The sequence below is a fragment of the Meles meles genome, chromosome 18 (genome assembly GCF_922984935.1).
Source record: "Meles meles chromosome 18, mMelMel3.1 paternal haplotype, whole genome shotgun sequence".
In the NCBI taxonomy this organism is placed as follows: Eukaryota; Metazoa; Chordata; class Mammalia; order Carnivora; family Mustelidae; genus Meles; species Meles meles.
Genome location: NC_060083.1, coordinates 57807395 through 57829777, shown reverse-complemented (window position 1 = coordinate 57829777; position 22383 = coordinate 57807395). Strand labels below are relative to the sequence as shown.

Below are 22383 nucleotides of genomic sequence, written 5' to 3'. Positions count from 1 at the left end.
GCCCAGTTAGGGGAACTTTAACCTGGTTGAGAAAGTTGGTGAGTAGGTGCTCAGTAAGCATTTGCAAGTAGAAGAGCATGGCACAGACCTGTACCCCAATAATTACTCTTCAGCTCTTGAGCCGGCATGGCTGCATGGGGACACCAGCAGGGATGTCCTGCCCCATCTGTGCAAGACAAGGTGGGCTCCAACCCCTTTGCACATCCCACACTGCCATGAGCCCTTCTGCTCTGAGCTTGCCCCTTGATTGCCTTTGGCCACACAAGGATGGTACAGTTGGGGCAAACTTTCCGAAAGGATTGACATGAAAGAGAAAGTTTACATCTCGGGGTCAGGAAAAGGAAAAATTGAGATACAAACAGCTTTATGCTTTTAAAACCCATTGGCCCTGTTCCTGAGTTCTGCTCCCAGCTGACTGTTGTTCTACCCTCTCCACCTTCCTTCAGGCCAACTCTCGACTAAACACATAGACCTGATTAATAGTTCTACCCATCACAGTCAGTGTTTATGAAAACTTTCCACATATTTTTTATTTTTTTTAAGATTTACTTATTTATGGAGAGAGAGAGCAGAAGGAGAGGGAGAGAGAGAATCCTCAAGCAAACTCCCCACCAAGTGCTGAGCCCAACATGGGGCCCGATCTCAGGACGCTGAGACTGTGACATGAGTCAAAACCAAGAGTCAGCCACCTTACTGACTGAGCCACTCAGGGACCCCTGACATATATATATTTTTTAATGAGAACAATCACATTATAGGAATTGTTATTTTGTTGTTGTTGTTGATTTTGAGTTGTATGAACTCTTTATATATTTGGGATATTAACCCCTTATCTGATATACGATTTGCAAAAATATCCTCCCATTCTGTAGGGTTTTATTTTATTAATTGTTTCTATTGCTGTACACAAGTTTTTAATTTGATGCCATCGTACTAATCAAATTTTGCTTTCATTATTACGATTTTGGTGTCACACCTAAAAATTATTGCCAAGACCAATGTCAAGGAGCTTTTCCACTATTTTCTCCTATAAGGGTCACAGTTTTGGGTCTTACATTTAAGTCTTAATCCATTTTAAGTTAATATTTGTGAGGTGTCCGGTTTCATTCTTCTGCAAATGGTTCTCCACTTTTCTGATCACCATTTCTTGAAGGAACTATACTTTCCCTCATGGGCTATTCTCAGCTTCCTTGTCAAGTATTAATTGGCTTTATATGTGGGAGTTTATTTGTAGGCTTTCAATTCTGGTCTATATGTTTATGGTTTTTAAAAAATTGTATTTATTTAAGTCATCTCCACACCCAACATGGGGCTTGAACTCACAACCCCAAGATCAAGAGTCACATACTCTTGCAACGGAGCCAGCCAGGCACCCCCAGTTCTGATCTATATGTTTTTTTAATGCCAGTACCATACTGTTTTGACTCCTGCTTGTAATGTGATTTGCGTTACTACAGGACTGAGCCCTCCTCCTCCTCTCAGCCTTTTGAATGTTTCCCCAAACAAGACCTCCAGGAAGACCTCCTTCCTCTGTAGCCTGGCCTGGACACCAGGCCAGACACTCATCTGCTTCCCAAAACTGTCCTTCAAGAATTTTAACTACTGGGTTGTAAATCAGGATGTTAATTAAATTATGTCAGGTTAGGGCTAGAATTTGCCTTATTACTAATGAGGAAACCCAGTCCATCTCCTTCTCTCTCTCCCAGCCTCCTGTCCTGGGCTTGCTTTATGTGACTCTCCATCTAGCATATGAAGTTTTGCCCCGGGTACTGATACCGATGTAGAGTGCTAGCCCTGTCCCAGGACTGTGATCTCAGAGCTGCACCTACGTTTTCTCACTTCATTCCCATAACAACTCTTCTGTTATTCTATCACAGCCCAGTTTGCAGATACACAAACTGAGGCTCAGAAAAGTTCAGTAAATCATCCACAGTCACCCAGTTTGTGAGTGGTGCTCAGAACGAGAGCCCAGGTGTGTCTGACCCTCCAGCCGACACTTTTATGCCCTTGGTTATAACACCTGAACTAATGCATCTCCAGGTAAGCCAAGCTTGCTCACGTGTTCCCTGCTGCTGGGACCCACTGTTGTGCTAGAGAAACAATTCTGGAGTTGACACCCAGACTATTATACCCCTTGGACCCAAAGCCTGGTAGACCAGATGCCCCCTGCTCTAGCCCTGCTGCAGACCCATATCCTGCCCCTCCCCACTCCACACAGCCCTGTTTCCTCTTTCTTATGTAGTGGTGGCTTCTGTGCCCTGTGCCCCATCCCTTTCAAGAAATGACATTCAATTTGCTGAATAATTAAAAGCAGGAAATACTCTACAAAAGGAAGTGAGTGGGTCAGAAACTCAAAGGGCCAGAAACTCAGAGTGCAAGCTTGGAATCAGGCAGAGCTGCGAGAGTCCAGCTGGGATCCAAGTGTGCTCTCCCATTGTCTGCAGAGGGGCGAGGAGTCTGGGAGGTGATGCCATGAGGCTGTGGCTAGTTCTTCTCTTGCTCAGCTTCCCAGGTGAGTGTGGAGGGGTTCTGGGGACTTGGTACCCCTGTAGCAGGGCAGAGGACCAAGAGCTAGTCCAGGCAGGAGGGGATATGATTTCTGGGGAAATGAGATGTGGTTTTTTTAATTTATTAAGCAAAAAAAAAAAAAAATGGGTTCTTATTCTGTGTCAGGCATTCACCGGGCCCTGAGGACTTGAAGGGAAAAAAGAATCAGGACTAGTCATTAGAAAGGGGACCCCAGACAGCTCAGAGGGTAAGACTTGCAGATAAAGAACAAACAATGGCAGGAATTGATGGAGGGGTGCTCAGAGGCCCGAGCAGGTCTGGCTGAAGGAGCTGCAGAAACCCATACAGACACCATCCATCTGATGAACCTTGAAGAAAGGGGTCAACCCTTCAAACAGAGAAGGGAGAAGAACATTCCATGGAGAGAGGACTGCTTGACGAAGACACGGAGCCTTGAGAAACGATGGTACATTCATGCACAAAGGGTCTCAGTGTGCAGGAGGCCTTGGGGTGACTGGTTGGCCATGAGGTTGAAAAAGCACAAGACAAGATTAAGAAGGCTCTTGGACACCATGGCCAGGAACCGAGACTTTCAAAGAGAAAATTGCTCAGGAACCCAGATGGGAGATGGGAGGGGGTCATGTATCTTCAGTGTGGAAAGCCACTGCATACACTGAGAGGGCATTAAGGTCAGTCCAAAAGTTTGCACAATGTCTGTTGTACATGTGGGTCACACACAGTCTTCTCTATGAGCCAGGAGACAGACCTTATAGCAAAACAAACTGGTCCACAGGGATTCCCCAAAAAGGGCATAGCCAGGGAGTTGAGAGACTGGAGTTCCATTTCCGACAGCAGTACATGACACAGGCAAGCCTCCTCCTTGTTCTAAGACCTGGATTTCTGGTATGAGTGGAAGGTCTCTGACGCTCTTCCTAGCTGTAATGTCGGGAGACTCTGCTATTCAGATCAGATATAAATAGACAAGGACTATGGTCATTCTCAAATTATCAAGGCCATTTCTGATTTTATCAGTGACAGAGGCCCTGTAATGTTACCTGTAGACAAGTGGGGAGGGCAGTGGCTTCTCTGTGACCACTATGGTCCTTAGGCAGGACTCCAAACAGCCCAGAATTCACAAAGGACAGCAGTTCAGAATGTCTGCCTCTCCCCCTGGACTCTAGCTTCACATCTGAGCTCAAAGAGCCCCATCTGCTCCCTCTCTTAATCCCAACACCCAGCTCACCCAGAGGCCAGGGGGAAGGGTGAACTGCCTGAGCTCCCACACACAACGCACTCACACAATGGACTCAGATGCATGTACCCACATGCAGTCATGTCCCCCATTCACATCTGTGTGCTCACCCACTCCTACAGAGTTTGACACAAACTCACATGCGCACACACTCTCCCACACAGCGTCCCTTATATGCACAGACCCACACAAAGAGTCTTCTCCCCCAGATGAAGGCTGAGACTCACAGTGGCTACTCTGTGGCTTTGGACAGGGTGGCTTTGGCTGCAGAAACAAGACAAGGTGTCCCTCCTCCTCCAACTCTGTCATTTCACGACGGAAGGGGGTGAAGTAGTCAGTGATGCAAGGAAAACTACCCCACTACCTGATGGCCTTCAGATGCTCTGGGATTTCTTTTGTGAAATGAAACGGAGAGAAAGTGGATGGAGGGAAGTTGGAAAGACCCAACTTCCCATAAGACGTTCTTGTTGGCTCTGGTACCCAGTCCCGCAGCAGCCCTGAGGGGAAGGCAGGCCACTGGCATCAATGGGTGCTCAGGGAATGTTTGCAAGTGGGGGAGTAGGAACACAGACCTGTACCCCAGAAATTATCCTTTGGCGCTTGAGATGGCATGGTGGCATGGGGATACCAGCAGGGACGCCTTTCTCCATCAATGCAAAACAAGGGAAATTCAAACCCCTTTGTACATCCCATAACCCATGAGCCCCTCTGCTCTGAGCCCTTCCCTTGGCTGCCTTGCTATCAACCCAGACAGACAGGAAGCTATCAACCCAGACAGGGAGCTCAACTGTTCTCTTGACTTTGACACAAGATTATTCACACAAGGATGTGCACATGGGGCAGACTCTCCCGAAGGACTGACATGAAGGAGAGAGGTGACATCTCAGAGTCAGGGAAAGGAAAAATTGAGATTCAAACAGCCTTATGCTTTTAAAAACTCATCAGCCTGAGTTCTGCTCCCAGCTGACTGCTGTCCTAACATCTCCACCGTCCTTTGGACCAACTCTCCACAAAACACACGGACCTGATTAATAGTTCTACCCATCACAGTCTGCGTTTATGAAAACTTCGCACATATTTCTTTCTAAAACAGGCCTAATCACATTAGGAATGCTTTATTGCTAGATTAAATTAGCAAAGTTGGGATTGATGAAACTTCTGTTTCAGAGCAGCGATATCTCTAATTCTGTTTATGATTGTTGGCAAATACCATGTACACTGACCCTCAGCGTCAGATGGTAGCTGTGTCATTGCTATTGTTGTCTTAAGAAAGAAAACCACCTTTTCTGCCAACTCTTGTATTTCATTTTAATTGACACTGATTACTGTTTCTTAGCAATCTTTTTCCTAATGGGGTCCTTTTGATAATTAAAATTTTTTCTTTGTCATTTTTTATCAGTTAACGATATTGTGAACATTTACACATAATAGAAATGTATGATTTAGAAATGGAAATTTCCTCCCAAGTCCCAGGTTCAGCACTGACCACTGTCAAGAGTCAGAACACTCATTGACCTATTTTTTTCTATGCATGGGCCACAGAAGAACCACAGAAATGGAATCCAAACACTCTGTTAGGCAACTTTTTAAAAACTTAATACTGACGTATTCGGGACGTCTTCCCTGTTATTATTTGTGATTTGTCTTCTTTTAACCATGATATGCGAGGACGGTAATTTATTAGCCCGCTCTCCAGTAATGGTGTTTGAATTTGTTTCCAGACTCTACTGTGTTTTACGTTAGCACTGCAATTAGCAGCCTTAGACTTCAGTGCCCCCTGGTGTGGAAATTACAGTTCATGCCAGAATCAGAATGTCAAATCAAAATGTCCAAAATCAAATCAAAATGTCCAAGAGCATGACAGCCAGCTCCTTTGCAAAAGTGATCATAAACTTTATTGGTACCTTCCAGGATCCAGATACCATGCAAGACACGGGGACTGGTGACGGGGAAGAGGGACAATGCACACCCAAAGTCTCTTCCCTTCAGGACAGAGCATCCTAGTAAAGGAGACAGAGAGAGACTGGTAGTGGTAATAAAATACCAGTGTGGCACTGAGGTCATGGAGCAATGGAAAGAAGCAGTTCTAGTTGGGAAAGGAATTAATGTGATCAGTAGGCAGGCTGGGCTCAGAGAAGTGTTTTCAGGGGGAAGGAAGGGTCAGAGGCCTACCAGGGTCAGAGGAAAAGAAAAGTGGGGGGTGGGTTATAGGGTCCAGTGGAAGGCAAGGGGGAGCAGGACATGGTGCTGGACAGAGAACTTGGATTTAGAAGAAAAAAAAATTGGAAGTCCAACAAAAACATTTTAAATCATTCGGAGGCAGTGGGGAGTGGCTGCAGAAGAGATCCTTGAAATCCTGCTCCTGACAAGTGCGGATGAGGACAAGGTGGGGACTATTTTAGCGCGAAACTCCAACAGTGATATGCAGAGGATACTGGAGAAGGGAGTGTAACAGGAACTGGAGAAGCTTCTCTGGATGCTATGGCCATGATCCAGGCACCAGATGGGCTCCTGACCTGGTGAGAGGCTCTCACTGAGGGGGCGACTTGACACATACCCAAGTCTTACAACAACCTGCAATGTTCGAAAGCAGCGTAACGATTTTGCAAATCGAGAAGCAAGCCCCAGGGAGGCAAAGTGGCTTACCCAAGGCTTCCCAAGTAGTGTGTGGTAGACGTACTTTGTCTGTGCAAATTCTCTCTTTCTGCTATGTCATGCTGTCATCATGAACCGTGACGGGAGGGGAGGAAAGAAGGAACTCACTTTAAGAAGCATTTTGGAGGTAGAGTCGACTAAAGGGCTAACCAGTCAGTTGTAGAAGGAGAAGGGGAGCACAGGATCAATGGAGATGTCAAGTTCTCTGTCAGGTACGCTAGGAACGCTGTTGGTTTGAAGAGAGTAGAGTTAGTTCTGCTCATGGAATACTAAGTTTATTTCCAATGGCTGCTGTAACAAATGACCACAAACCACAAACTGGCTTGAAATGATGAAATTTATTATCTTACAGTTCTGAAAGTCTGAAGTCCAAAATGGTCTTCCTGGAAAAAATCCAACTATAGGCAAGGTTGTACTCCCTCTGGAGGTTCTAGGGAAGAAACCGTGTTCTCACCTCGTTCAGGTTCCGGTGGCTGCCCACATTCCTTGGCTCACGATCCTTTTATCTATCTTCAAAGCCAGCAACATAACATCTTCCAATCTCCTTCTGACTCTGACACTCACTCATTTTCATCTTATACGAACCCTTCTGATGACATTAGACCCAACTATATAATGCAGGATAATTGACCCACCTCACACATTCTTGGGATTACGACATCAACATCTTTGGGAGACCTAATTCTACTGAGCACAAATGCAAACCTCAAGTGACCTGAAAGGAAGAAGGTACAGGGCATGAGGAGCTGCACCTTCCCGGTGCAACAGACCTGAGTCCTGAGGCCCCCTGGAGACATCCCCTCCCCCCCCCCCCCCCCCCCGGGCTGACCCTGAGGCTCTGGGGCTAAGACAGTCAGGAGAGGCTCCTATTGTGTTTCTCTGCTTCTCCCTGCTTTTTCACTTCCATGCAATCAAAGCACAAGAGGTCATTGCCAAGGACAAAGAATGTCTATCCAGTCACATATACTCAGCTTGACTGGAGTCAATCCCCAGAGCAGCACGATACCCTTCCAACTCTTGCTTGTCCCTAACCCATCCCACTCTCAGCAGACCTTTGCTAGTGCACCACATGAGCTCTCCAAGGGAGAGAGGAAATACTGAAACAGACCAAGTTCAAGGAGGATTTAGTCCTGGGACTACTGACTTTGGGGTAGAGATGTACAGTGTGTATTTGGAAACAGTAGGCTGTAGCTAAGGAAAAAATGTTGGGCCATGAACGGGAATTTGGGGAATTATCAGCATGTTGGCAATAACCAAAATCATAGGAAGGGAGAATTCCTCCATGGGGGTGTAATAAGATGGGACAAAACGAGGACCGGAGAGAGACCCCTCGGCTCCCCCCGCAGTGCTCTGGGACTGGTTCACACTGGCTGGCAAGAACCGACTTTTCTCAGCTGTGTGTCCAGTGAGACTGCACTGACTGCCTGAGATCGACCCGGGGTGGGAATATTTACACTACAGAAATTGGAAAATGTTACAAATGGAGATTTTCTTCCCCGGAGGGTTAGTTCTTAAGTATTTACCAATATACCGCTTTTGCACCAAGATTTAAAGAGGGAGGAAGAGAAATCAGTAGAAGCCTCAGAGATGAGCAGTCGGAGAAGGAGAGAGTGGAAGAGGACCCAGGTTTGAAGCCAAGAAAGACAGGGTCAGAAAGTTAGGAATGTCACCACTGCAGGAAGGACCAGGAATGTGAGGACCGAACAGGCTGGACATTATCACTGCGGGAGCTGATGGGGAAGCTGGACAGAGGAGGTGGACCTGTGGGGGTCAGCTAGTGGGTAGCTGCAAAGGCCGGGACCCTGGCTCAGTCCCTGGACACCAACCTGGGGACACTTGAGCCCTTGGGGCTCCCAGGCCAGGCCTGGCTCCAGGATGCAGGGGTTTTATCTTGGGATTCTGTTTTCCAGGCTGTTTCTCCATCAAAGGCCCAGAGTCCGTGAGGGGCCTGGAGGGGGGCTCGGTGAGCGTGCACTGTCAATATACACCAGGATGGGAGACTTACAAGAAGTGGTGGTGTCGCGGAGCGGACTGGGAGTCATGCCACCCCCTCATTGAAACTGATGGATCACAGCAAGAAATGAAGGTAGACCGTGTGTCCATCAGGGATGACCAGAGTCACCTCTTGCTCACAGTGACCATGGAGGAGGTCAGGCAAAATGACACAGACACTTACTGGTGTGGGATTAACAGATATGGACCTGACCTCGGGGCATCTATCAAAGTGATCATTGACCCAGGTGAGAACTTTCTCATCTACACAGTGAGGCCCTCTTGCTGAGGACAGAAAGAATGAGGGTTTCTGCTTCCCCCTCCCCAAGAGCAGAAGGGAAATGGCTGAGTGCCTGAGAACAGTGTCCCCATCACAGTCCCCGAGGTCACCTGAGGTATCTAGATGATGCACGCAGGGCTGGCAGGTCTTGGGGGAGGGGTGGGAACATGGACCCCAGCATCACTGCCCGTGGTCCAGCCCAGCTCTCCTGGGGACCCACGACCCTGGCAGCCCCCCAGTCTCTCATCAGAGGTGTGGGTGGTGGACCTTGGATGCCTTGGGTCCCAGGGCATGGCTCTAGGAAGTGGTCACTGGTAGTCACACTCCTGACCCATCACTACACAGAGGCAGACGGGATATCCAGGGAAGCCCAGAGGGTCCCAGCACTGAACCCCAGGAACTTGCCCAACCCAGAGTAGCTCTGGGCATGTGACAGTGCCTCTCCTCTCTGGGCCCCCAGCCACCCTGCCCTCTACTTTCCCTGGCTGCATAAGAGTGAGCAAGGAGTTAGAAGAACCCAAGAAGGGGCTCAGGTAACAGAGGATGCTGTAAGCAGAAAGGAAGGATTTGACCATTATGCCAACATCAGGGACCCCTGTGGCTGTCCAGGGGTCTCCCCAGGCCTAGGGCTCAACTACAAAATAGCTCATGGACAGTCAGTGCCAAGCTGGCCTCAGGAATCCATGACCAAGTAGCCGACCATAAATTGTCTTCATAGTTTCTCATACAGATGTTTAATTCATCATAGCCATTGCTCACGATGGAACCAGAATGTGCCCTCTTATTCACCAGCTCTCCAGAGTCCTCCTCCTCCGCCTTGCCACTCCAATAACTGGCCACCCCATTTCCAGAACCACATGTCCTTGAGCCCAGCTCAGGCACTGCTCTAGGACCAATGATGTTCCCCACCCTGCTCCCCCCCCAACCCCGTCTGGCTAAAGTCCCACCTAGAGGGGTAAGTGGAGAGAAGTGGAAAGATGGATCTCTCGCCCCAGAAGCACATACAGCTCAGGCTCCTGTTTCCTTTTTATTTCCACCTGAGTCGATGGAAAGCGACTGAGTGGTGGTTCAGAAAACTCAGGCAGAGGACGTCTGGCCCGCTCAGTCTGTTAAGCGTCTGCCTCCTGGTTTGGGCTCAGGCTAAGACCTCAGGGAGGTGAGATTGAGCCCCGTGTTGGGCTCTGTGCTCAGCGTAGAATCTGCTTGAGATTTTGAGATTCTCTCCCTCTCTCTCTCTGCCTCTCCACTCCCCTCTAAAGTATATAAACAAAATCTTTTAAAAAAATGAAAGAAAGAAAGAAAACGCAGCAGGAAGGGAGAAGCCTGGGGGCTGTATCTGGCTTCCTAGTTGAGGGGCAGGGTGGCTCCCAGGGGGCCCAGCAGGGAGCCACCCATGAGCCCCAGTCTGTCCCCATAACCTGTGGCCAACTCTGCCTGTGTCTAGTGGGCACGGTTCTGAGCACCTCGGCAAGGCCGCGATCCAGGACAACTACCAGCAGACGCGCAGGGGCGACATCCGACTCCTACAGCAGGTGAGTGGCTGCCATCCAGCCCAGGCCCCCACGTGGGGCCTCCCCTACTCTGCTGTTGCACCCTCACGGGCCACCAAAGCGGTCATAGCCAGAGTGAAGGCCCAAAGCCACTACCCCTCCCAACAACTCGCTCCTGCCCATGTTGCTCCTACCCCCCACCTCCCCATTCCAACCTTCCAAGAAAGCCGCTCTGCAGAATTTCTTTTTCTTTTTTTAAAGATTTTATTTATTTATTTGACAGAGACAGAGAGAGAGAGAGAGAGAGATCACCAGTAGGCAGAGCGGCAGGCGGGGGGTGGGGGAAGCAGGCTCCCCGCTGAGCAGAGAGCCCAATGTGGGGCTCGATCCCAGGACCCTGAGATCATGACCTGAGCTGAAGGCAGAGGCTTAACCCACAGAGCCACCCAGGCGCCCCCAGAATCTTTCTTTATGTTCAGTTGTCAAAACAACGAAGTCCTGATGACCTAGAGCGTGCCAAGGGGAGAGGAGACAAAATCCCCACCATGCGAGGCGCCAGGTGCCACCGAGCGGGAGTGTCGCTCAGCCACCTGGAGCTGGCATTTTCAGGAGTAGCAAAGGCACACAGCCTGACGTGGGCCACCCCACAGTGCTGAGACTCACTTCGGAGATGCAGGAGGTGTGACTAGAAAGGAAGGTGGGCCCAGAGCCAAGCAAAACCGACAATGTGAGGTTCCTTCTGAGGAGCCCTCATGGTTGAGTCACTGAGCAGGTTCATGGCGGTCTTTGGCCTGGGGCTTCCAGGTTCAGAGTTTCGGGCTTTGCAGGGCTGGCCAATGCTCCCTCCGGTCAGGGTGCAGGGAGTGATGGGGCCTGGGCACCTAGGGCTCTGACAGCTCTGTCCTCTCTTGCAGGAACCACTACGTTCTCCTGGCTTTCCTGAAGGTGCCGGTCTTGCTCATGTTGGTCGGTGCTGTCCTTTGGTTGAAGGGGTCTCAGCAGAGACTGTCCATCTGTATGAACTTGTCCTCTGATCTTGTCAGAGACACAGCCCCTTAGACAGACGGACGAGCAGAACCTTCCACTCCTGGACCCCATTTCCAGAGGAAACCCAGGCTGTGGCAGAAATGCCTCTGGGTCCTCGGGAAGCAGTGACTGATGCTGGGGTGCTGAGGGGCTGGCCAGGCACCCTCTTGGCTCTGCACATCTCAGGGACGCAACTCAGGACCCTCTTTTTTTTTTAAAGAATTTATTTATTCATTTGATAGAGATCACAAGTAGGCAGAGAGGCAGGAGGGGAGGGGGGAAGCAGGCTCCCTGCTGAGCAGAGAGCCTGATGTGGGGCTCGATCCCAGGACCCTGAGACCATGACCTGAGCTGAAGGCAGAGGCCCACTGAGCCACCCAGGCGCCCCAACTCAGGACCCTCTTGAGGTTTCATGGCTTCCTGGACTTGTTCCCACTCCTTCAGGTTGCAAATGCCCCCATGTTACCCAACATGGGGCCAGGGCTCATTGTCAGAGCTATTGGGGTGGAACCCAAGCCACGTCCTCTCTTTTGGAAGAAGTTGGGGCCCAGAGCCAGTGACCGAAGCACAGAGAGAAGCAGTAGGGGTGCCGAGAGACAGGGAGATGGAGCCCTGCCCACGCCCTGGTCTCCTTCATTCCTGAGACCAGCTCAGCTCTCTCTATGTCTGAGCTTCTGATATCTAAGGGTTTTTTTGTAAGCCAGTCAAGTCGGGCCTCAGAAACTCCTTCAAGGTTGGGGAGGGCAGTCAGGAAAACTGTCCGAGGAAAACGATATGGACTCTCCAACATGATGATATTTTAATAATCTCAATAATTAATTTGTCTAAATAATCTTAATCATTAAAAGTGTCGTGGCAAATGACTTTTTTTTGGTTTGTCCATCTGGATGGACTCGGTCACTTTACCTTATGGGCCATGGATCCTCCCACCAAAGGGACTGTCACATCACGTGAGAAGGAACACCCCTCATTTGAGATGTGTCCACCCACAAGCAAACACACACAAACACACCCATTTGTTTTGCCCTGCAGCTTTATTGAGTTATAAGTGACAAATAAAACTGTATATACTTAAGGTGTAAATGTGCTTTTTTTAAAGGGGCACAAAGTGATGATTTAACATATATAAAACTCTTGAAATAAGCACCACAACCTAGTTCATTAACACAGCCATCATTTTACATATTTATCTTTTTTTTTTGATGTGAGATGAACACTTCAGATCTACCTTCTTAGCAAATTTCAGGTATACAGCACAGTATTATTAACCATAGTCCTCAGACTATATGCACTATGCTAAACCCAGAACCTAGCTTATAACTGAAAGTTTGTGCCCTCTGAGCAACAGCACCCCATTTTCTCCCATGCCCCAGCCCTTGGTTCTATGTGGAATGTTTCCCTCAGAACACCTGGGAGGACGTGTCCACCCTGTCCTTTGCCCCCATAGGTAGGCCTTCGTTCTGAGCCTCAGGCGGCCATGGGAAGGTGGCTCACCCGGGGATAAAGGAGACAGGAATCCCTATCCTTAGCATGGTAGCCGGAACATCCCCTCCCCACCGGGAAGCAAGAGTCCCCTCTCTTTGCCTTTCAGCCAATGAGAAACATTCTCCCACTCTCACTTGCTGTAGGTCTCTGGTCAGTGGTGGGCCTGAAAATTCCACTGCCCCCAGAGAGAATAAACTTTAAGCCAGACTAGGAGCCTTTGAGTCATCCTGTTTGGGGACCAAGGTCCATAGTCCACCAGCTCCAAAGGTCCCTCTCTGCAAATACTTCCTTGGATCCAGCCTCCCCAAGATGCGACCAGACTCGGGTGACAAGCAGTCCTTGGGGGGCAAAGCCAGAGCCCAGCATCTTCACCAGCTGGCCCAAACAGGTGCAAGGCCCCTGGTAATCACTGCCTTGGTCCCTGCTTTACCCACAGTGTCTTCCTGTTGATATTCAACAACCCCTATGTCTTTGGAGAATCTGCGGTTGGGTTGTTACTCTCAGGACATCATCAAAGAGAATGCACTGGAGTAGGCTTCGGGGGTCTGTCCTGAACACCACCCTCACCACACATGTGTGCGCACGTGCACACACACACACACACACACACACACTCTTCTGGAAACTGCCCCTTGGGGGTCCCATGAAAATGGTGAAGCAAAACTTGCCTCTTAATTCGCTGTCCAAGGTAGGGAGAAAGACAGAAATTTTAAGTTAGCCACTGGGGCAGGATAGAGTTTTCCAGCAAATGAGTTTCCACTAGGAGCCTGGTGCCCAAGGCCCTGTGCTTACAAACAGCTCTGGATGGGGACAGCTCCTCACGTACTCACAGGAGCACACACGATAACCAGGAGTTAGTAGAGGCAAAGAAGGGGAGAGAGCAAGAATCGACTGCTCTTTTGAGAAGAAAGCATAACTTCTCCTTCTCCACGAGTTCCTCTTTCTGGGCCCTTACTTCCTTTTTCTTCCTTTTTTATGGAGCTTCCCCCGCACCCCACTTCTGAGCAGCTTTGCAACCACAGAGGAAGTTTATCAAGAGCAGGGAGAAGCTGGTCAGGGTCAGGAGAAACAATGGCAGCCCCATCCGGAAAGGACACCCCAGTGGGAAGGACCCTTACCACTACCTGGGACACGGGGTTAGTTCTTCTTGATGCTAGCTATGTCCTGAATGGTGTTTTCTTAATAAATGAGGTTAAAGGAAGAAGTTTCTAGCACCTTCCACCTACCCTCTGAAGCATTTCCCCCTATAGCTCACTGGTCTGCCTTGTTCCACCTGTTCAGGCTTTCTAAATCCCCATGGCTGGTCTGCTTATGTCTTCCCTGCTCTGTACCTAGGCTGTTGGGGAGTCAAGTCTCCACCAGAATGGGGGCCCAGGTACAGCCCTGGCAGCTCTCCTGGCCTCCCCTCAAACCCATGCTGTGAAGGCTACCAGGGAAGTGGTCTGGTCTGGGCTCTCTCTGGGTGCCACTGTCTCATTCTCTCACCAGAAGGGCACCGTCTGCTGCCCTACATCATCTCCAACCCAGCTCCTAATTTGCTGATCACATTACTTCAAACTTAGCCCTCTGGTCTACCTCCTGCCAATCCCAAAATGTTTCATGGATCGCCCTTAAGTCTGTGCAGTCCCATGACTGATGATTGAAGCCAACTCAGCATGGCCAGGACAGGAGGTGTCCTGAAGGCGGAGGCCAGATTCAGTACCCAAGAGATGGGACCACTCTCCAGTGGGGAGCTGGGAGGATAATTTTTGGAGAATTAGGGCCAAGGCTGCTGTTCCCATTGAAAGCATGGGTTTGGGGCCAGGTCAAATCCTTACCCTTCCCTTATTCATCCATCCATGAATTCCTTCAACAAATGCAATTGAAGTGCCTGTTAAGTCCAGGCACTGGTTCCAGAGCACATGGACTATTGTACGAATGAGGGGAGCCCTTTGCTGTCTCCTTCTACACATTTAGATCGAAATGCAAGGGCTTGTTCTCCTACCAGCTGCTCTCCTTTTAACACTGAAGAGAAAGGCTGCAGCTGAGCAGGAAAATCATGGTTTCTCCCGTGGCAGTCACCGTGGAACATGATTTAGAAAACACAGCTTGGGATTAAAACAATAAGAAATCCCACTACGCACCTACTGGAATGGCCAAAATCCAAGGGTGGGTGGTTGGAGTAACTGGGAGATGGACTTTAAGGAAGGCACATGATATAATGAGCACTGGGTAGCATAGAAGACTGATGAATCACTGACCTTTACCTCTGAAACCAATAATACTTATATGTCAATTAGTTGATTTTAAATTTCAGAAAAGTTAAAAAAAAAAAAAAAGAATGGCCAAAATCCCAAACACTGAAAACACTAAATGCTGGGCAAGGATGTGGAGCATCAGGAACTCTCGTTCACATCTAATGGGAATGCAAAATGGGTACAGGTACTGTTAAGTTAGTTTGGAAGTTTCTCACAAAACTCAACATACTCTAACCTTGTGACCCAACAATCCTTGGTATTGGCTCAAATCAACTGAAAAGTTATGTCCATACAAAGGCCTGCACACATATGTTTATAGCAGCAGCTTTATTACAATTGCCAAAACTTGGAAACCACCAACACACCTTTCAGTAGGTGAATAAACACATAAACTGTGGTCTATCCAGACAGTGGAATATTATTCAACCCTATGAATAAATGAGCTATCAGACCACAAACAGACTATTAAATGAAAGAAACCTATCTGAAAGGGCTATATACTGTATGATTCCAACTATATAACATTCTGGAAAAAGCAAAACTATGGAGAAAATAAAGAAATCAGTGGTTGCCAGGGGTTGGAGGGAGAGAAGGATGAAAAGAGGAAGCACCAGGGTTTTTAGGGCAGTGTAACTACTCTGAAGGATACCGTAATCATGGACACACCTTTGTCTAAACTCATAGAATGTAGAAAACCAAGAGTGAATTCTAATGTAAACTGTGTTCTTGGGGCGCCTGGGTGGCTCAGTTGGTTAAGCCTCTGCCTTCAGCTCGGGTCATGATCCCAGGGTCCTGGAATAGAGCCCCACATAGGACTTCCTGCTCAGTGGGGAGCCTGCTTCTCCCTCTCCTTCTGCCACTCCCCCTGCTTATGTGCTCCTGCTCTCTGTCAAATATAAAAATAAAATCTTAAAACAAAACAGAACTATGTTCTAGTGTGATAATGACATGCCATGTCAATGCTGCCTCGTCAGTCATATGTATCAAACGTCCCATTCTGGAGCAAGAGGTTGATGGTTGGGAGGCTGGGCTAGGGCAGGGCATATGGGAACTCCGTATTTCTGCTCAACTTTGCTGTGAATGCAAGGCTGGTCTGAAAAATAAAGCCTACAAGAAAAAACAAAAATGAAAAGACTAGTGAGAAGATGAAGACCTTGCATGGGATACTGAAAACTTTGGGGGAAAAGTAAGTCCCAAATTCTAAAGCAACTATAGAGGCAGCCCCACCTTCTCCTGACTGACCCTGAGCCTCCTCTGGGTAGAACATAGCCTCATTTCCTCCTGGGCTCTTGGGTCTCCCTCCTCCCATGGGGAGCTTTGAGGGGTGATACAGATCACACCTGATTCCCAAAGCTTCTGCCATGGAGCCTTCAGCACATCATCTGGGATGCCAGAAAAATTATCTCCTGGAGGACCTGGGTGGCTCACTCAGCTGAGCGTCCAGCTCTTAGTATCAGCTCAGATTGTGATCTCAGAGTTGTGAGATCAAGCCCCACCTCGGGCTCCGTGCTGAGCATGGAGCCTGCTTGGGATTCTCTCTCTCCCTCTCCCTCTGCCCCCCCCTCCACTTGCTTGCACTCACGTGCGCTCTCTCTCTCCCTCTCTAAAAAAGAAAAAAGAAAAGTCACCCCTTCTTCAGCCAGTTATCCCGTATGCCCACACACAGTGTCTGCAATCGACAGAAATTCTCATAACAAGGAAATGAGAAGCTGGGAGAGGGGGCATTTACAGTGAACCAGAAGCTTACTAATAGGCTTTAAATAGTTACCAAGAAATGTCAACAGAGATAAGAGAGAAGAAGGTGTCTTTAGTTCAGGCACAGCAAAGAACAGACATCTGAAGATAAAGAAGTTGTGAGGGAACTGGACAGACCTGAGTTCACATTCCAGCTCTGCAACTTCCTTGCCTGCCATCTGGGACCATTTGCTCTCACTAACCATCCGTTTCCTTACCTGTAAAATGGGGATGACTGCAGACCCTGTCTCACAGAGTGATCACGAGGATTCAAGAAGACTCTGCTAGTCGAATGTTCACTCAGAGCCCTCGGTCCATTCTCAGAAGTGCTTGGAGAAGGGAGACCTGGGTGGCTCAGTTGATTAAGCATCTGACTTTGGCTCAGGTCGTGATCTCAGGGTCCTGGGATCGAGACCCACATCAAGCTCCCTGTTCAGCGGGGAGTCTGCTTCTCCCTCTGCCTTTGCCTGCTGCTCCCCCTGCTTGTGAACTCTCTTTCTGTCAAATAAATAAATAAAATCTTGAAGAAGAAGGAGGAGGGGGAGGGGGAAGAAAAAGAAGAGGTGCTTGGTGAAGTCGGGGAGAACCCAGGACCACACAGCCTCTTTAAAAGCTCTCCCCTGGCATAGGAGAGAGGAGATCCGAAAGTTCTGGTCAACGGGACAGCTCCCTTAGAATACTAGCTTCTCATAGGCGACACAATTTAACACTAAACTACCTGAAGCCAGACCAGAAAAGACCTGGAAAGGGGCTCAGAAAGGATTTCATCTAGACTGACAGGTAAAACAGAAAAGACATTTGAAAAAAAAAATCCTTCTGTGTTAAGTTCGTCCCCAAGACAAAGTTGAATTCATGGGAATTAGCTATGCCTTTTACACCTTGGTTTCATGAAAAGCCACTTCCTTTTTAAGAGGGAATTAATGGTTTGGATGATTCAGGAGACAGCTGGGTGGGGACAAAGTCAAGGTCAAACACAAGTTTCTAGATCCCTCAAGTGGAAGAGCTCTGTGGTGGCAGCCCAAGGTGAACCATTGAGTTCACAGGCAGAACTGGGAACTGAGCGTTTCATGTCATCTGCCTCTTCGTGTAGTGACAAGACTGGAAAAAGAAAGCTGGCCTCTGGGGCGAATTCAGGCTGCCCCACCATCAACCCACAGAGGTGGTTCCTGCTGATAGTAAAGCCCACTGAGCCACTGCTCGCCCTCCTCCTAGGGAGATGAACCTGGGCCCCTCACCCAGCCCCAGCCTCATTCCCTGGTCCTAGCCCCCCATCCCAGCCAGAGTGTGGTGGGGTGGCCCAGGAGCCCCATGCAGTCACCAGTCCTCCTGTGTCCCATCTCCTGTCTGGTGCATTCAGATGCTCTCTTCATTAATTATCTCATTCCTCTCTTCTGCACACTCACATGGCACCGCCAAGCGGGCACAAAGCACTGCAGAGGACGCTGCAGGGGACCCCCGATGACCAAGACACCAAGGAAACACCTATCACCTAGCGAGCCCATAAGCAAATCCTGTCCACACTAAGGGAAACGACTCAGCGCTAAAAAGGAGGAACCTATGAGATGCTCTAAAACGGAAGAATCACAAAACAACTGTGCTAAGCGAGAGAAGCCAGGCACAAAAGACAAAGTCTGCATGATTCCCTTCAAGTAAAATCCTAGAAGAGGCAAAAGGACAGTGGTAATAGAGACAGAAAAACTGGTGGTTGCCTGGGGCCGGGACAAAGGAGAGTAGGGAGTGACCATTGCATGGCATTTCCTTTGCGGCGATGAGACTATTTTGGAGCGGGGTGCCTGGCTGCCTCACTCAGTTCAGCCTCAGACTCTTGGTTTTGACTTAGGTCAGATCTCAGGGTGGTGGGATTGAGCCCAGCATCTGGTTCCATGCTCAGTGAGGAGTCTGCTCGAGACCCTTTCCGTCTCCCTCTGCCCTTCTCCCTCCTCATGTGTGATCTTTCTCTCTCTCTCTAAAATAAATAAATAAAATCTTTTTTTTTTTAAAAAAAGGAGATTTTTTGGAACAAAATAGATGTGGTGGTTGCACAACATTGTGAAAATACTAAATGCCACTTTAAAATGGTTTGTTTTATGTTGTGTGAATTTCATCTAAAATTCACAGTTTAGGTGAATTTCACATAAAACACCAAGGGGGGGAAATCTATAATCTTTTAAAGCAGTTCAGTAGTTACCAGAGACTGGAGGTGGAGGTGTGGACTGACTGCAGAAGGGCACAAGGGCAATTCCCAGAATAATGGCGGATTTCCATATTATGAGTACGGCGGCTGTTCCACAGTTAGACCATTTACTAAAACTCGTCCAACTGTGTACTTACAAATGGTGATTTCATCGTATTATAAATTATACCTCAGTGCAGGTTTTTTTTTTTTTTTTAAATTCTCAAGTCTATAGCCTGGTAGGGAAGAAAAGTTATTGGACCCATCTCACTCGGAGCCAGGAACAACACCCCTACTAAGGGTGACAACCAAAAAATTGTCTCCCAACATTGTCAAATGCTCCCTTGGGGCAAAATCCTCCTGGAGGAGAACCCCTGGAGTAGGCATATAGTCGGTCTTCCGTTCTGGCTTCTGTGCTCGTAGACTCCCTTGCATGGGGTGTCATCTGCTTGTCTCTATGCCTACATTTTGGGGGACCTGTCCAGATCACAATGTCCCCTCCGGTCACAAATCTGCTATATAGCACAACCATTGTGTTTTTAATTTCAGTTATTATATTTCTCTCCTTCCAGACGTCCTATGCAAGAAGGAGAGAAATATAATAATTTCAAACCTGCCTGGTCAATGTTGAGTAGTTTCTGCTCCCTTGGTCATAGTTGCAATGTCCTCTCAGATTTCTTTAAGCCCATTCAACAGACTTTATATTCTTCATCAGATCATTTCAGCAGCAGAAGCCTTCAGAGATTCAAATCTATAGTTTGTTTCTACTGATGCTTATTGTGACTAGTTTTCTTCTATGCCTGGTAATACAGGAGGAGCTTGTACTTGGTTAAATTTATTGTAGCCAAATGGGAACGGAAGATGTTTCCTTCTGGGAAGTATCTATGTTTGCTTCAGCCGGGCATCATTGTAATTTAAGTTTTCCTGCATGTGTGGGAAGGGTAAATATGAATCCCAGCCCCATGCTTACAATTCTCAAGGGACTCTGTTCCTATTATCATGATTGCTAATAACTTTTGCTCCCCGAAGCTGGGATATAGAGGCTACTGTTGTTATTCATTATTATTCCTATTACTATTTTAAGCATTTCACTTTGTTCACAAGCAGGTAATTCCCAACCTACCGTTTTTCTGAGGACATGGACCCTTTAAGGATTCGGGTCCTAAGTGGTCTCACAGGTACAGCTCTTGTTCATTGAGCCGAACCTTTAGCCCCCAAACTCCAAGTTCATTCCGAAACTCTAGCCCCTTTATAAGACCATTTAGCTGGAAGCAGCCACAGCTTCCTCTCTGGTTTCTCTAGTAACTACTCATTTTGTGGGTTTAGTTGCTTTGTTTGGCCCTTTGGGATGCCCTTGGAGTTGGTTGGTGCAAGTTGCTTCCTTCTCTTTGCATCATGGTCTCAGCATTGCCTTCATCCTGTGGCCAGTTCTCCCCCAGAGAGTATGAAGCAAACTGATCACACCCAGACTCACGACTTCTGGGAAAGAAAACCAGGAGACTGCTCTGAGAAACTTTCCAGGACCCCTGACCACCAGATCTCCCCGACACCTCACTGGCTGGCTCAGACAAAGGTGACCACCTTCAACCAATCACTCATTCACATGGGGTAGGGGGATACCCAGACAAGATGGCAGCTCCATCTTGGGGGAGCAGAAATTGGGTAGGAGGCCACCCAGATGTCTGCTGCGGAAACCTTCCTAGAAGCCACTTTACTTCTGGCTCATCTCTTGTATTCCTGGATCCCTGCACCTCAGTTTATGTGAACGTGACACACTCCCCACTCCCACACCCACCTCTCAAGGCCTGGAACTTTCTGTGGGCTGCAGCTTTGGGGTGTGACCCTTTCTTCCTCTCCTGGGTTTGCCAGATCAGTCTCCTCCGGGGCAAGGACAACTCCCTCTTTGCAAACAGGTTCCTGGAGGGTCCAAGCTCCTCAAAGCTCCAGTCTTGCATTAGCTAGCCTCCCTTTCCAGGTTCTAGGGTTAAACTCGGGCGATTGTGGCCCTGGTAACAACAACAAAAAGTATTAATGCTTTATTCGGCTGCCAATTTCTCTCCTAAAATTTTCCAGATTTCTCGGGGAAGAACTGCCCTTCAAGTACGAATGACCTTTGGCTCAGCTTTCTTCCTGGTTCCCAGGGAAGGTATGTGCTCAGGACATCTGCAGCCGACATCAGCCAAGGAAAGATGGGGCATTGTTGGTGTGGACGTGGGAGCAGGAAAAATGAGAAATCCTACAAGGCACAGACCAGAGTTCCCAGTTAGGAGGTCCCCTGTACATGGTGGTAGAGTCTAGTCTGATCCTTTGTTGGAGACACCTAATTGAGCCTCAGCAACATCCCTGCCCATTTACTGTCCACCATCTATTTAAGCAGAGCAGCCAGAGACACACAAGGTGTTATCAACATAGGACTCTCAAGTTCCTGCAAGAAGTGGAGAACTTTTGGATGTGTCTTCAGTGTCTCATGGGGCGATGTGTGCCTGCAATTTGCCACTCACACCAACCAGCCCTGGGGAAAACAGAACAAAATGTAAATTATATTCCCAGGATAATAGAGAACTGACAGCCGCTCCCGATGTTGGCGTCACAGATACTGACCCAGAATCATACGTGTCTCCACCACCCAGCATATGGCACCGATGTCCCCCAAAAGAATGAACACCGATGAAACTGATCCTGATAAAGCCGACATGGAAAGAAAAAAAATCCAACATGAATCATAACTTAACTGTCAAACAGGAAAGATGGGCAGACTTGTCACCCTCAGAAAAATTAACTTTAGGGCACAAAGAAAGGAAATGACAGTCTTGGAGAGGAAGGCGGCTGGCCAGAGGCAGGACGGAGCTGTGACAGGGCGTCAGGAGTGGTAGTGCAAGAAGCAGAAGGTTGCCACACCTGGAACTTTGCGTGCATTCTGCTTATTGAGTTTCCCAAACGCAACCAGCTCTGAAATTTCTGTCACCATTACCTTTTCTAATATGTGAAATTAAGACACACAGCCTCCCACAGGTGTGGGAGGAGAAGGTAGATGAAAGGGATTTGGTCTGGGAGCTGGGTAATGACCATCCAGACCACGACGGCAGCCACAAGCCGCACGTGGCTACTGAGCATGTGACGGTGGGGGTGGCCGGCACTGAGCTGTACCGTAAGTGTCCATCTAGGTGTTGAAGATATACTAGGTGTCGAAGATGTTCGATGAAAAAAAAAAGTTTAATATCTCCAATGTCATCAAATGATGATATTTTGAGGGTACTAGGTTAAATCAAATGTACTACTAAAATTAATCTCACCTTTTAAAAAAGCCTTCTTAATGTAGCTACAAGGCAATTTTAAATTACACGTGCGGTTCCCATTCTACCTACTAGACAGTGCTGGGGTAACAACCACGTAATGTGGGGATTTGCCGCCTATTTTCTGCCAGGAGAACAGGAGCCAGAGAGGGAGGATTCTGAGCCTGCTCCCAGCGCTGCTTGGGGAAGTTCCTCGGGAAGGGGGCGCTTCTCGAGATGGCAGGAGGAGGGGACATGAGTTCCTCTAGGAACAGGTTT

General features: G+C 48.4%; 1 protein-coding gene across 1 annotated transcript; it reads left to right on the top strand.

Annotated features, from left to right (window-relative positions):
* Positions 1–2395: 2395 nt before the first annotated feature.
* On the top strand, positions 2396–11236 carry CD300LB (CD300 molecule like family member b). Its single transcript, XM_045985850.1, has 4 exons — positions 2396–2512; positions 8326–8655; positions 10132–10219; positions 11092–11236. Exons 1-4 carry the CDS (start codon positions 2473–2475, stop codon positions 11234–11236), a joined length of 603 nt encoding a protein of 200 aa, XP_045841806.1. The 5' UTR covers positions 2396–2472.
* The last annotated feature ends 11147 nt before the right edge of the window (positions 11237–22383 follow it).

What these genes read in the sequence shown, in the direction of transcription:
- CD300LB (XM_045985850.1), top strand. Translation starts at nt 2,473, where the DNA reads ATGAGGCTGTGGCTAGTTCTTCTCTTGCTCAGCTTCCCAG. An exon ending in CAAAGTGATCATTGACCCAG is followed by an intron (nt 8,656 to 10,131) that starts GTGAGAACTTTC and finishes GCCTGTGTCTAG; the next exon opens with TGGGCACGGTTCTGAGCACC. An exon ending in ACATCCGACTCCTACAGCAG is followed by an intron (nt 10,220 to 11,091) that starts GTGAGTGGCTGC and finishes CCTCTCTTGCAG; the next exon opens with GAACCACTACGTTCTCCTGG.